This window comes from Pollicipes pollicipes, unplaced genomic scaffold, assembly GCF_011947565.3.
Source record: "Pollicipes pollicipes isolate AB1234 unplaced genomic scaffold, Ppol_2.1 Scaffold_4881;HRSCAF=5763_pilon_pilon_pilon, whole genome shotgun sequence".
In the NCBI taxonomy this organism is placed as follows: Eukaryota; Metazoa; Arthropoda; class Thecostraca; order Pollicipedomorpha; family Pollicipedidae; genus Pollicipes; species Pollicipes pollicipes.
Window position 1 is genome coordinate 51,413,251 of NW_023596576.1, and position 15,604 is coordinate 51,428,854.

The 15,604-nt window shown below is 46.8% G+C and overlaps 1 protein-coding gene across 1 annotated transcript; it reads right to left on the reverse strand.

Annotated features, from left to right (window-relative positions):
* Positions 1-430: 430 nt before the first annotated feature.
* Positions 431-6,409, reverse strand: LOC119100576 (protein obstructor-E). Its single transcript, XM_037223657.1, has 6 exons — positions 6,367-6,409; positions 5,538-5,722; positions 4,551-4,692; positions 2,506-2,703; positions 1,657-1,888; positions 431-760 (listed from the first exon to the last, which is right to left on the reverse strand). The coding sequence occupies exons 1-6, from the start codon at positions 6,407-6,409 to the stop codon at positions 739-741; spliced, it is 822 nt and encodes a 273-aa protein (XP_037079552.1). The 3' UTR covers positions 431-738.
* Between the last annotated feature and the right edge of the window lie 9,195 nt (positions 6,410-15,604).

Consider the following 15,604-nt stretch of genomic DNA (forward strand, 5'->3'; position numbering starts at 1 on the left):
TAAATTATTTGATGCCGAGCACGTTCACAGACTTCTAAGCTTGACTTCATTACGGACAGGATCTCACCGACCTAACTTGCCCTCCATCAGCCTTTTGGTTTGAGGAGTAGGCCACCGATGATAGTTCTTGGCGCTAATTGCAAACGAAAATATTAAGATAATTTCACAACGTTTTGGTCAGTTTGGTCTTTTAAACGTCAGCAAAGGTCACTGATGTTTTACGATACTCAGTGACCTAAGGCTTAGAAAAAATATTTAACTTAAAGTTGGACGTGTGAGAACTGCATGGCTCAATTGGAAGAACTGCATGTTAATGATTCCAAAGACGCAGAGCTTGTTACAGTACTCTTGGAATGCAGCTCGCAGAATAAGAATCCACCAGGCTACCGTATTGGACTGCATGTTGCTCACCACCAGTACAGTGTCATCTAACTTCGACACAAACCATTTTTAGTCATTTTCATTATTTATTCGCAGTGGCTGATGAGCCCGCTCTGCACTGCAGATTTGGACTAGCATATGCCTCTTTCCTTGGAAGGTCTACTGGCGTAGGGCGTGGAGATAACGCAATAATTTCGCACTTGACACCTTCATTTACCAATCAGTAAATACTCAGGACATTTGATTTAAGCTACAGAGCATTAAGTCTAGCGGTGTTGATGATGCATGCATGCAGCAGGGTCTAGAATTTCCGTTGCAAGATGACACGCCGAACATGCTTCCGCCGTCGACGCACTCCTAACGCAGATACCAGTCCTTGCTGTAAACGAAAGGAAATCGTTAACCCCCATGACTGAAATCTAATGCATCAATGCTATATATCGATTACATCATGCATACATTAAACGATCAACTTGAGGGTGTCAGGAGAGAGCAGCGTCAGGCTATTGCTGGCAACTTACCTGTTAATGATAATTTTATGTACATGCCAGTGAAACATCAATGCTATCAACCGGTATTTATAGACGCACGCATGCTGACAGCAAGACGACATCCAATGCGTGCAAATGCCGAATTGTGCACATATTGAACAACGGTGACGTCTTAAATGCTACATGGCCACAAACAGCATCGCCATGCGTCTCAGACTTGGCCAAAACAGCCGGCAGTTTAATAATTGCGACGCTGGTCTTATGCGCGCATAAGCCTCGTGCGTGAGCCAGAACAGCCCTGGTGACGGCGGCTCGCGTTTAACTCCGAAATTTAATTTGCTAATTTTCTCGGAAACTAATATATCTTTAAAAAAGCTGTATTAAATAATGTCAGATTCTTGGTTGTTCCGAAAAGTTCCACGCAATAGTAAAATTTAGATATCACGTGAATTATGTAGTTAACGTGATCTTACGTCGCATATTTTTCCCCTGTCTTTTATGATAGCGGACGAACACGTCCAGGAAGATTAGTGAACGATGGATTACATGCTACAGTGGCATCAGAATATCGATTATGGTACAATGTCGTTAAAAAATACTCTGATCATGGGAAGTGTTCTGCCAAACTCTTGCGAGCCATCTGTAACGTGGCTCTATCCGAAACGAAGACGATTAACTTTTTCAGCATTTCGGTGCAGCAGCACCATGAAACTGAAGGCGCTTTAGAAATTATGTGACACTGCCAGCGCGTGGGATACGTCTCCCACGCCTCTGCCGTACTGACCATTTGGGCACACTCTGGGGCTCGTCGCAACGCTTGGTGGCGTCGTTGAAGACGCGACCCCGTTCACAGCCGTGACGTCGCGGCACCACGCCGTCCAGGCACGAGAAGAAGAACTGGCAGTCGTTGGGGTCCTCGAAGCGCGGGTGAAGCGGCTGGCCTGGCCCCGGATTCTCGATCTTGACTGCCCGGGCACTTGAAGTCAAGGTACTCTGAAAATTGTGGCCGGGGAGGGCTGCGGTCAGTTTTTGGTGGTGAAGGAATTATGTGGTTGTGACATTGGGCAGTCGATATGCCTTCTTTTACTGTGAACCACGATAAACTGAGCTCATATGCACGTAAGGGTTACTGTTTATGCAGCCTCGTCTTGCTTGAATATGTCAAGCAATGGAGAACCAGATGAAAATGATTGGTCATAACCTATTGCCCTGGTGGCGGGACATTCTGCACGGTATCAGGATTAACACGTCATATGCTATTGCAAACAAAAACTTCCCGTGCTTTTGGCGCCCTCTTGTTCGGCCACGTTAAAAGAACTCCAGGCACTTTTGAGGCACTCTCGTTTGGCGGCGGGGCAACGACAATCGCCGTGCATGCCCGTAAAGACGACCGACTGATAACCGCTATATGAGGTCCGAGACTTAAATAACCGCTGCTGCTCCTCTGTCACCTCCGTTTGACGTTCTCTAACCCTCTCTCCCAAATGCTCTCTATTCGGCTGATAAGAACACACTTCTCGTTAGAAGTTAATGAACACGTCACATACCGTTGACAACCTTTCCGGCATGGTCTCTCTACCTACATATCAACCCGAAAACACATCTGGTGCGTGCATGTGACGGGGCAGAATACCTTCTGAGTTGCAGGTGCGGCCTGCCTGGTCGGGCCACTGACACGTGCTCGTCTTCAGCGAGAAGAGCAGCCCAGCGGGGCAGGTCAGTGGGTTGGCCTCGCCCTTGGTGCACTGGGTGAACTTGTCACATACGGTGGGGTCGGGGTCGGGGTAGTACCCGTTCTGGCGCGGGCAGAGCCCGGATGGCTTGGGCTCCTCTGTGGATGACACAACAGTTGTTTGAGAGCGTGCGGTATTAGTACCGTCTGACACGGAGACCACCATCGCCCCATGACGCTGACGAGCCGGTCCGGATCAGCAGGCACTCAACTGAGGGCGTGCGGTAGTAGTACCGCCGCACACGGGGACCAACATCGCCCCATAATGCTGACAAGGCGGTCCGGATCAGCAGGCACGCAGCTGAGGGCGTGCGGTATTAGTACCGCCGCACACGGGGACTAACATCGACCCATGACGCTGACGAATTGGTCCAGATCAGTAGGCACTCAACTGGAGGCCATGTGATGCTTTTATAGTCCAGCTCACGGAGCAAATATTTTGGAACTTTCCCAAATGGACACTTAATGTCAAGAGCAATGCATCCACGTTACACTTGACTTTTAAACTTGACCATTTTCTAGGTATCAGCTCACTGTGACTATGAAGACCACGCTTAATGTGGACTGATGCTTTACAATTCTGTGTCATCGTTACATAACTTATTGTTCAGTGTTTCACACCATGCCTCGTTTTCACAACAGCTCAACAACACTACTTCAGATTGCTACCATTGTTGACCAATTGTAATCAAAGTATTGCGAAAGTGCAAATGTCTTGGGCATTTAGTAATTAAATCAAACAGGACTACTTGACAGTGTAATTTTTATAGCACAATCTATCTCATTTAAGGCCGAAGCTTCTCGTATTCAAGATCGGCTTCGAGAAAGCTGGCATTGAATGCGTCCCGGTCAACTACTGGCACGCTCGAAGGTCGGCCAGTTTAGTTATCTGCTGGTTAGTTGACGCCAGTACATGCATCTATATCATGCAATTGATTTCGCATTTGTGCCTGCCACACTGTTTATATCTGACATGTATCTATTGTAGGTCTGGTAACACCTGACACTTGTCGGTAATGCCCTGTCACTGTACTCATGCACGCACTCCGAGCTAGTGCAGACGATGTAAGACCTTCCGTAAAGGAACATGACATAGTATAGTGTCAATGACGATCATGAAACAGAGCTTAGTGCTAACGCCAGCGGAGAAACGATTTGCTGGCGGAGATAGTGCACGCGAATTGGCGTTTTTTCTACATATAGTGATGTATTCATATAGAGTGCATGTGTACTGCTGAGAAAGGGTCCACATCAACACGCCGTCACGTGTAGCTGGTGCGGATGCCTTTGATCCGTACACATCCCAAACCCTAATGCTGCAGCATGCATGTTTTTCCCATGAATACCTCCCATCCTACATCAGCAGCAGAGTGGGGCCTACTGGCGGGTCTGGAGGCAGTTATTGCAGCGTGAGGTAAAGGGTCGAGTGTTGCAGTTTGCCTTCTTGCGCTTTCGGCAACGTGAGTTATTCCTTTTTTGTATCATCGTTAAGCTCTTGTATCTAACATGAATAACGAAGTTTGCAGGCAGATTTTCTGGATAACCATAGCCCAAAACTTAATAACAATACGCTGCGCGGGATTTGAATGTTCTATGTTGGTGGGGTGGACTGAAGCTTAGCTCGTAATGATGAAGCTAGAGATCCGCCGAACTCTTTTCTCCATAGTACTAAAAGGTTTTGAAAGACCTCTAGAAAAGATCTGATATCGCGCCCGCCAACCTGCTGTCACATGTCTGGTCATCTCAGGGAACCAAACGCCATCCCTGCACAATTCCAGCCTTCATTCACGACGTGCAAATAAAACCAGCTCATCAATGCTGTCTCCTCAACCTGATCGAAAGGTAATCAAACAGCCTGAACACTGCCTCAGCCCTGGCCTAAGTCGTCATGTTCCCTGTGACAGCCCCGCCCCCCGGCCACGGGGCCGCCCACGGCGATGACTCACGGAGCTCCTCGCGACCGGTGCAGTTGACGGAGTGCATGAAGTCGCAGCGGCCGTACTGCGTGCTGAAGTCGTTGAACACCAGGCCGTCGTCGCACAGGTGTTCGGTGATCTCGTAGTTGTGGCACTCGTAGTAACGGTCGCACTGCCGCGCACGTGGCATGGTCGGCACGTTAGCACGCAGACCGACGGCTTATCACGTGCAGCCGCGTGCGGATAGCTCATCACAATTACCCCCCTCACACACACACACACACACACATGCACACGGGAAGCTAGTCATACTGCTGCGGTCGCAGGGAACACTTTCCTCAAAACCATCTGTCATAGGCACAGTGATTGATACTGCTGATATATGAGATGAGATACTGCTGGACGGTTGAGCATCGTCTCGAGGGGGAGGCAAATTTGAGCGAACCTATGCACTTGCCAGCAGCTAAGCCAGCTTTGAATATGCTAGTCTCGGAACGCCGAGTGACGTTTGGGGCGACTCGATCTGCGCCATTTTAAGTGCATGTGGTAAGACAGTAGCATTAGCCTTATTCCTCGGAGACAAAAAAACCAAAAACAAAAAACAGGAGAATGGAGGTACAGCTGCTGCCTCAATCCCGGTCTAAGTCGCTTGGTCTCCTGTGACGGCACCCCCCCCCCCCCCCCGGGTACTGTCACAGGAGACCTGTGACAGTACCCGGGGGGGGGGGGGGCTGGAGATAAAGCTATATCACCATTCTCCTGGTTTTTCTCCTAGGAATACGAATAATACTACTGAATAATGCTCCTGGCTAATGCACTGAACAAGTTAAGTGCATTTGTCTGAATTTATGACTTGGGATTGCAAACATTGACTTCCAAACCAATGATTGTCTGAACTTCTGACACGGTCGGGCCTATTTTTAAGAGATGAGAAACATCCTTTTTCGAGAAAGATGCAGACTTGCTCCATGAAGGTGGAGACCAGGCGTTGCGTTTATCAGGGCGTCTCCACCGCACCTGGAAAGCGTCGGCGAAGAAGCCGTACTTCTCGGGGCACTCGGTGTCGTAGTCGACGTCTGGCAGCAGGGCCGCCTCTGTCGTAGTCGTCGGCGGCGGTGTGGTGGTGGTGCGCCGGGCGCCCGCCCTCAGCCGGTCCCGGCCGCGGCTGAGCGAGCCGCGCCGAGCCGGCCGCAGCCCGCTGGCTGGTGACAGGCGAGGAGCCGTGAGAGGAGGCCTTCCCGCCCGCTTAGAGGCTACGGAGGAAATCCCGGAGGCCTCGCAAAGCAGAGAAGGCTTTGTGTGCAACTCAGTTATGCATTAACTCAAGGATGGACTCAAGGACGTGATAGGTGGTTCTATCAATGTTCTCTATACCGTACGTAAGTAATATTACGTAACAAACTAACACACGCCGTCGCTAAATCTGAGCTAGAACCAAAGCCAGGCCTATAAACCAAAGCCAGGTCAGGCCTTTGTGGACCAAACGCAGCATGGTTTAAGGGTTCTGAACGATATGAAAATCCCCAGGCTGTTGGCTGAGCTTTCTTCCGGGTGACTCATCAAGGTCATCCAATACAATATCGCTGCACACAGTACTCAGTGAAAAACACAGGTAAATAGGGCATACACCATGAACTTTACATAGGTGTTAATTAAAAACAGCAACGCTTTGAACGCAACGCAATTTCAAGGATGTAACCGCGTCACTCTTAAAGGGGCATCGCATTGCTCACCTCCCACGCACATGAATGTAAACCATGCACTACTTCACTTTAATTGCCTGCACAGACAAAGCCGATCCATCCACTTAATGCAACGCGCTGCCAGGCCATTTTCAAGCACTCACCCAGTGCCAGAAGCAGAAGGCACGTCGCGATGGTCCGCCACATGTCGCCGCTGTCGAATGCCCTCTGGCGGCGTGTGGCGGGCCCAGCGGCCTGCCACCTGGCGGCGCACGGAGAAACCAGGGGCGGCTAACCCAGATCACCAGCGAAGGCCGGCGCCGGACCGTTAACGGTGGCGCTGCGGGCTGTGGCGGCGAGCGCTGCCCGCCACCGGAGGCCGCCGGCCCGCTGCCGGGCAGGTCTCCTCTGCCCGTGCGTCTCTGGTCGAAACAGAGGCTTCAAACGGCTGGAGAGGCGCACTGTGCGGCGCAAGGCTACCTTAAGCTTCAGTCTGGTTGTCAGTAGGTTTCTCAGTTCAGTATGAGCCCACATCGAATCATAACTGCGCAAAATCAGCGCTGACAAAGCTCCGCGAAAAAGCATCTGCGAAACCAGCTGATATCGTCAAGCTGTATTGTGCATCACAAGTCACAAGATCCATGTACAACGCTGGATGGTGGAGTTCGTGATCCATCACACCACATACGATCACGGCTGTGTCGCAATGCCTTGCAGTGACTGGTACAGCAGCGATGCTTCGTGGGAAGAGCTGCAGTAGAAAGTGAACGTCAACTGCACTCTCCAGGATCAAGGTCGCCTGCGTTTGACCAGAACTAGAAAGTAGAATTGACGAGCAGGCTTTGCTGCGATGCTTCCTTATTCACCTTCATTCTTCGGAAAACACGCCGCAATTGCCCTTATTGAGTGCTTCGTTGAACGTCTCTGAGAGACACAGGGTGTCGCACAATCATTGCCTAACAGCCTTGACGTAATCCATTCGATGAATGGGAAGCGATTATGTAATAAGTTGCCCGAGAACGCGGAATAAATGGAGCCCAGACAGGAAAGAAAACAGGAATAAAACAACTGAAATGAGAGCCAAAAAGGTGAAAAGGGCCACAAATTCACATGGATAAATGCTTAAGTGGATGAAGCTCGCGGTCGCAGATTTAAAAGGGACGAAGGCTAAGACCGATTCCAGTATAAATGAATGAGGTCTACAGACAAAACATGAAAGGAATGAAGCCGAGCGATGGTAATAGACAAAGCAGGAAAATTTCAAGGAGCAAAGAACGATCGGGACGAAGGCCACAATCCAAAAAGGCGAGAGGACAAAAGCTAACGAAATAGAAAATTAAAAGACATCACAATGAAACAGAAAAGAGTTGAGAAGAAACACCAAAAGGGATGAGAGTCAATCAAACCAAACCAAGGGAGCTAATTTGGAAAAGTGAAATGGTTCATTAGGTTTGTCTAACTCGGGCAGCATTTCCCAACACCAGTCGGGTAGAATAGAGCAAGAAGTTTAACACGGCAATACCACATTTCGTTTCAGTTCGGCTTGTCTGTAGGAGCCATTATCCTCTAGTACCGTCTAAGGTCTCTCTGTCTCTGCCTAATGCCCTACCCCACCAGTTCTACTCAAATTGTTTCTCCCTTCGCCCCTGAGCTGCTCCGCCCCAGTTCGGAGTAGCCCTGACGAGTTCCGTCTAGCCTTGTCCAGCCCTGACGAGTTCCGTCTAGCCCTGTCCAGCCCTGACGAGTTCCGTCTAGCCCTGTCCAGCCCTGACGAGTTCCGTCTAGCCCTGTCCAGCCCTGACGAGTTCCGTCTAGCCCTGTCCAGCCCAGCCTAACGCGATTTGACCCTGTTCAGCCAGATACTGAGCTCCCAGCTCCGCCCGATCGCGTCAGTTCCGTTCCGTTCCGCCCCGGCCCGGCCTAGTTCGGCCCGCTTTGGTCCGGTCCGATCTGATCCGGCCAGATCGCATCGCATCGCACCACGTCAGATCATAGAAATCAGATCACATCACATCACATCACGTCAGATTCGAACACACCTGACTTGCTGGCGACGATCCGTTGCACTTGTTTTGATTCGTCCCAGGCTTTGGGAACGTCTTTCTTTAGACATTTGGCCCCATTGACCTAAACGTGAGCACTGGAATAGGCGCGGAGACGATCCATCCTTTTGTTTTTATCGAATAACACCAAAGCAAGCATTTGTCAGCAACTGCTTTTTGGTAAAGCTAACAGAAAAGAGATCGATGCATCGAATGGCCAGCTATTCCGTCCTTAACTACAGGTTAGCAAAGTTAGACGGCCCGTTTACCTCGGCCGCACAGCCGACACAGCGTTGGCGAAGTGCAGGGCATGGTTGAATGAAGTCAAACGTTCTCGGAACAGCCTCGTTTGCTGATGTCATTCTAAGAAAAGGGCGTGCCATTAAACGGGCTACTCGCGCAGTTTGACCTTGCATTCCGCCACTCCTACCAAGCCGGAACTGGTACCGCCGTTCGCCGAAAGACAACAGGAGACGGAGACAGGCCGAGATCGCGAAGATTTCATTAGTCTATGACGTCAAGGGTGTTTGTCACAAGAAACCTTACGCTTTATCTGAACGGGCCTTGCAGTGAAAACGGCGTCATTGTTTGTCCAATTTCCCCGCCCTATTTGCTTTTTAACTGACCAGGGGTTGAAGGGAATTTTCCACTTTTGAAGATATTGAGATAAGCATCAGACATGATGAGAAAAGCTTACTTGTGACTGTTCATAAGCTTTCAAAGTTTAAAAACGACCCCACGTAGCAAAATTTCAACGTTTGTACGAATGCACCCCATTACGTCATTGTTTGATGGCGCCATGGAATAGTTTTGTGACGACGGCAGTTCCTGACAGCATCTGGCAGCCAGACTGAAAAACATCTCGAAACACACGAAAGCTGACGCCAACCGGCCATTATCGTCGCGGGCGCTGTGTTGGGTGGCGGATTAGTGAATGGCTTATTTGTGGATTTTTTGTTTTGGCACTGGTTGTAACAGCTTTGGTGGGCTGTTTGACATACGTAATGTAGCGATCGCCAGCTTTTAGGGCAGATTAGGAATATCAAAGCATGACATGCAATGAAGACTACCATATAGCTTCATGAATATCTTACCGAAGCCTGCCAAGGACTGTTGAGGATGTCAGTATTGTGTTGTGTTATCCTTGTCTGCAGTGCTGTAGTCCTGACATTGAAATCATGTGATGTACACTGTAGTTGCCTTCTCTATTATTTGTGGCTGGAAATGGAGTTGTGAGTAAAAATAATAAATATGTAACATTGCTATGAATTAATTGCCGAAACATTGTATTTCCGGAGTAAAGATGGTAAGGTTGAGCTACCAAGAATATTTTTCTTGCCTATGACTATTTATGCAATTGCTAGTTTGCCCTGATATAACCATTGTGGTGTGGCAGCATTCTCACGGATGATAATCCTTTGGCATTCTTAAATCAGTTGTTACCAGTCATTCATAAATTATAAACTGTTGTCTCATAGGCTTGACATAGAATAGTCAACAAATGCGAAAAATTGTGTAATGGCCCGGGTCAACAGTGTCATGATGGCAGTACCTCTGTACCGCATTGCGGCATGACAATTTGAACAATGATACAGTTTTCATACTGCAATTCCTACTGCTTTTATAGCAAATTCCATCATGAAAAGATGGGTCCAGGATGCATTCTTGCATGAACTCCGCATCTGACATATGACTGACCAAAAGCACATGATACAATATGCAAATTACTTTCAGCAAAGCACACAACCAATAAGTGATATCACTTGTTCGGCCTATTTTGGAGATCCACAAAACATGGGTGACAAAGGTGCAGAAATGTCTTCTGCTTCCACAACCATGCAACATGCTGCAGCCATCAGGCTGCTTTAGTAAAAAATGCTGTTCACATAAGTAATATTGCAAGTACAAGAAAATTTTACATGTAGTGTAGTGACACTGCAAAACTTCTGACCTTCCACAACGTTGGAGATATGACAAGTGCGTGTTACATGGACGAAATGCAAGAAACTGATGACGCTACCGGTGCGTACCAGGCTCATGATAAAATATTAAGTGCTATCCAAGAAACCAACAGAGCTACTCCTCCACCTTCATCAGCGCACAGCATATCATACAAGCTGCAGTGAATATGACAATGATGATTCACAAACAATGGTTGCCGGCATGCAATATTTGTTAAGACAGTCATATGTGCATCCATAATAATGCAGCACTATATTTTCAGAAGTTTTAAGTGAAGGACAATTTAGCAACGCTATATCATGCGAGCTTATACCAAGCATGTACATTAATGAGCTGTGTTAACCTGACTCTTCTGCCTTGAAAAATTGCTAATATAATGCCATGCCACGGATTAACTACATGCTGTTATACCTCAATAGGTTTGAAATGCTGGCAAAATCAAAATAAAGTAACGAAAAAGTCCCAGCAGGGGTTCATGGTAACGCAACTCAAGGGGTTGTACTCGAAGCACACAATTTTGTGTTCAAGATTTAAATTTATCCCACAATATGTTTGAAATATTTGGTAAAATATACATCTAAAATTACTGTAGCATTTCCCTAATTTTATACTACCTTGCTAACTCATAAACCCGTGCAAGGTCCTTTGCTCCGGTACAGAAGGTGGCAACCGAGCTGTCCGTAAGAAATACGTCAGTAGAAAAAAGAAACGCCAGCAGGAGAAAAAAAAGCTGATTTGCTATCGCATCTTGCGTTTTCATGACATTCGGGACAGCGCCGTTCTTTTTTCGGTGCTGTACTTTTTCGCAGACAGTGGCGTTTTCGTTTTATAATATTGGTTTATGGGCTAGATATCAGGAAAAATGCGCCGTTGGCGACGAGTGGCACACAACCTGGAAGTGCTCACACTTACGTTCGCGACACCTATTCGGCAGCGAAATCTTACTAACAGCCAATAACCTTCCGCGGATCGTATCATGCGTCATGTATCATGTACTATCATCGCTCTTGCGAATGTATCAGCGGCCATGCTGTTTTGACCATAAGCAGAAAACAGCCTGTAATATAACGGCAGTTTGGCGTTATGGTGTTCCTACGACGACACCATGCCAAGGTGACTTTGAGGTAGTCTCCCAATAAACCTTTAAGCACTTTTGCGGGCGTATAACTCAGGAACCAGAGGGCCTTGAGTCCTAAAAGGGGCATGACCGTGAACTGCATCAAAAGGTCTTCAAGATGGCTATTTCAGTTCAAAACCTCATGTAAAGGTGGAACATTCCTTTAAGTTGGACGTTCTTTTAACACCAACTTAAGTAATTATGTCATAAGTATGCCGCGCCGAGTCTGCTCCATGTGCGACCTTGCTAGGTGCTGATCTCTTGGCGATGTGAAAGCTTTGGTGCTCTTGATATTCACTGCATACCTATATACAATAAGGACTCAATAGATTAGGACACAAACACTCATAATCACTTCAGTGTTCGAAGCCAAATCTTCAGAGAGTATGACCTGGATGACCTGTGTTTGGATTAGGAAGTGTATGTACCAAGCCATCCATTCTTTATGGTTTTGTCGAAAGGTTGAGCTCACTGAGTGTTATCTAATACATTCTTATGCACTGAATCTGAAAAGCTTGTCGTATGTTTTTTTAAAAAATAAATACCACTTTTCACAAAAAAGCTTCCCATTTTATAGCTGCATAAAATGGTGGCTGAGGTCCAGAAAAATAGCCAAGCATAACAAATGAGAATTTTACGGACTCAAGGATGCACCATCATTATGTAAGTACCACCTTCAATGCCTTACCTCTTGCGATGTCCACGTAATGCTCTTTTGAAAACACCAGATACTGTAGTTCCAATATTTCCGGTAGGTACTGGTAGTTGTTTTATTCGGCAGGTGGCCCCAATTGGCGTGGTTTCTTGGTGGGAGTTCGGCATGAAAGAGACACGTGGTAGTTTGCAGACAGACGAGAGACACTTATCTGCAGCCAACGTCAAATAGTATTTCCGTTAGAACCAAAGGCTCACACAGACGGGAGGTAGTATCGAAAGGTAACGCAAAGAGAAAATGCAGTTAACTTTATAGCTTGTCGTCTTTCTTATCCCGATTCGTCACGTTAGGTGTCTGCGGCGTCCATGCCGCCTTGGAGCGTGCTTGAGGGGAAATTAAGTGCATGAAGCACCCTCTCCTTGGTTGTAGCCTTCGCCATGGAAGTCACATAGTTTGGAACATAATGATGCCGCTTCATCCCAGTTTACCGCACAACCATGTGACATTCTTTCCAGACCGTTTCCATTGTGAGATCAGGTTGTGGGAAGAGAGATGAATTTAGGGCTGGGAGAGATGGAATAACAAACTCGTAACGAAAAGCATGCTTCCATAGCATGCTACAGCAGGATGTTAGATGATGACGCCGAAATGAGCATCAGATCAACTCCCACAACAGGAAAATACTGTGTACTCGGAATCTCATCAGCAGTTTCGCATTTGTATCAACTGCGTCCTTCAAGTGATCAATTCGACTTCGGATCATGCAGCAAGTTCGCTGGTGCTCTACCCTTCGGAACGCCGCCCACTGAGCGAACATTTCCATTCGTACAGCCAGTACATCGCTCACCAGTGCCGCCTAAAAATCTGCTTTTATGAATGCATGGTTTACAGGGATATGTATGTTCTGTACTTATCGGCCTTCAATTAAGCAAGCAAAGAAGCGAGCAAGATAGTTTTAGTTATGGTGTCATGAACTGACGATGACGGGATTAGTTCCAATGCTTTCCACCGCGAAACATTCCTTTTTCCCTTTGAAGCACGAGTAAAGCAGTTTAAAAGCACTGAAATGGCAGCCTTCATCAGAAAAGGCACGCAATGTATCCTTTACGTCCTTTATTGCAATACTTGCAAAATCCCCGACTGTTCGCGCTAAATGACCTCCTTGAATTGGACTGAACAAGGGTGAAAGAATGCATTGTGGCAACGAAAATTAAAAACAGTCACAGGTTCAATGAGAGCAACTATTTGAATGATTACAACTAAGTGAAAAGGCACCAAGTACGGCTGATTATGTGCTGTGAAGAAGCGCGTGGTCTTCAAGTTCATGGAAATGGACAGTTACCAGAACGAAGGCGTTTATTATGGCCCACATACCACGTCGGATATAGAAACAGGAGCAGGCATTGCGTTTTACAGCCATTTATTCCATTTGTTAGCAACTACCGACACAACACGTTCATAAATTTATGGACCCATAATGTTTGTTCACAACTTAAAAAACAAAAAGCAAACATTCACTGCTTCACGTTTACCAACATGCGACTTGAATCCACCCCGCCACGGATGCGTGAATCGGTTCTTACCAACTGCGCTATTTGGATGGTCCTTAAGTGCACTTATGGAATAACTTGACAACAGATAAACAACAAAATGGCCAGTTGCCTACCATCAACAGAAATGTCAAATACTACGAAACAAGCTTCAGATGTATGTGGTCGGCTAGTTAACACAAATTGTGAAAGTATAGGGGTTCTCTTCTCCTTCTGACTTTTTATGAATATGAATCGCAAGGGCAGCAGCCTTGCAAAGGACAGAGATTGAAGTCACCGCTGGCAAACGAAGCGTCTTGGTGTGGTGTGTGGTGAATAACCTGTCAGTGCACGGTGTGGTGTGCGGTGGAGGCCCTGTCAGCGCACAGAATGGTGTGTAGTGGAGGCCCTGACAGCGCACGGTGTGGTGTGTGGTGGAGGCCCTGTCAGCGCACGGCGTGGTGTGTGATGGATAACCTATCAGTGCACGGTGTGGTGTGTGGTGGAGGCCCTGTCAGCGCACGGTGTGATGTGTGGTGGAGGCCCTGTCAGCGCACGGTGTGGTGTGTGATGGATAACCTGTCAGTGCACGGTGTGGTGTGTGGTGGATAACCTGTCAGTGCACGGTGTGGTGTGTGGTGGAGGCCCTATGAGTTTTGTGCTTTGTGGTTAATGGCGACTGCAAAACAATGCATTTTCCGTACCCACATTACTTCAAGGAAGGCAACGGTCTCATGTTCTCCTTCAGATCTACGCGGCTCTGTAGTCCTCGTGAAATCTCAAGTGCATGACAGCCCCCAAAACAAGTTCTTTGTCACCTGATATGTGGTCGCACTCTTTATCTGCACTAAGTGTACCGCCATCAATTGTTAAAATGACTTTTAAATGAAATTTACAAACTCCATGCCGTGTGTTACATCTCTTTCAATACATTTGTGGGTCTGTGAACAAAAAGATTGTAGTAACGTCAAATTTACACATTGCCTGTTAAGCCAGTTTGGAAATTTGTTATCAAGTCGCTCTTATATGATGAAATGCGATCATTTACACTGTTTCAAGATAATAATCATTTTCACATTCGATCAGCGCACTGAAAAGTTTCTTAAAAGTGTTTTATGTCTTAAGGATGTCGTCGTATATATTAAACACCTTGACGCAAACATCACACTATTTTAACGGACTTTGAGAGATATTGAATGGCTAAACCACGTTTATGGAACTACGAAGAAGCTTACCATACCAAACGATACCTTTTTATTCATTTGCTTCATTAGTTTATACCATAAATTTACATAAGTTCTGAGATAATGGCAGGCCCGGCTACTCAGCCGTGTCGATAAGACAAAGGGCGTTGGATGCTGGCTGCGCCTCATTTTTTGCATCAGTACTGTGTTGGGGAAAGTGGGCTTTGGGATCGTTCAATTTAAGGATCATTCACCGTGGACCACGCTTACATATTTGGGTCCTGCAAGTACTGCTTACCCATAAACAGGGGCATTGCCAGGAGGTAGGAGCGTGTTGTGTCGCGTCTGCGACAGACCTTCCACCAATTTAAAAAAGTCTCCGAAATTTTCAGCAAGAAGAGATCTGGCATCGTAAATGACAGCACAAGGGTGCCTTCCTTATAGCCAGCAAACCACAATTTTTGCAGCATATACATTGCAACCAATGCATTGTTATATCTCTGCAAATCAGTTCTAGCCGAAAATCTCTCAAAGAGTTGTGTTGTTAGGAAAAAACTCCGAAAACATTTTTAAATAGTTTTGGAATGTTTCACACCCCAGTCGTCTGTGAAATCGATTAAGTAAACATCACGGTGATCGTGTCGCGTCTGCATGATATTTGCAGGAGGTTTCACAAACTCAGCTCAGATGGTATGCCAAGAAGAGGAAGACGACTGATTGGTCACACTCAACATGATAACTGAAAACATAATTCAAATGCACACAAATTTACAATTCTTTTCCAAGGAAACGATACAGGCCAGGACGCTGTTCTGAAGCTTTGCTGCGCTTATAAATATATATATATATATATATATATATATATATATATATATACATATATAGTCATATTCATATAGATAGATAGACAGAT

Bases quoted from the DNA above. Each gene is read 5' to 3' on its own strand.
- LOC119100576 (XM_037223657.1), bottom strand. From the start codon at position 6,409: ATGTGGCGGACCATCGCGACGTGCCTTCTGCTTCTGGCACTGG. The intron at 5,723-6,366 runs GTGAGTGCTTGA...GCCTGTCACCAG, and splicing joins CCTTCTGCTTCTGGCACTGG to CCAGCGGGCTGCGGCCGGCT. The intron at 2,704-4,550 runs GTGAGTCATCGC...TGTCATCCACAG, and splicing joins CACCGGTCGCGAGGAGCTCC to AGGAGCCCAAGCCATCCGGG.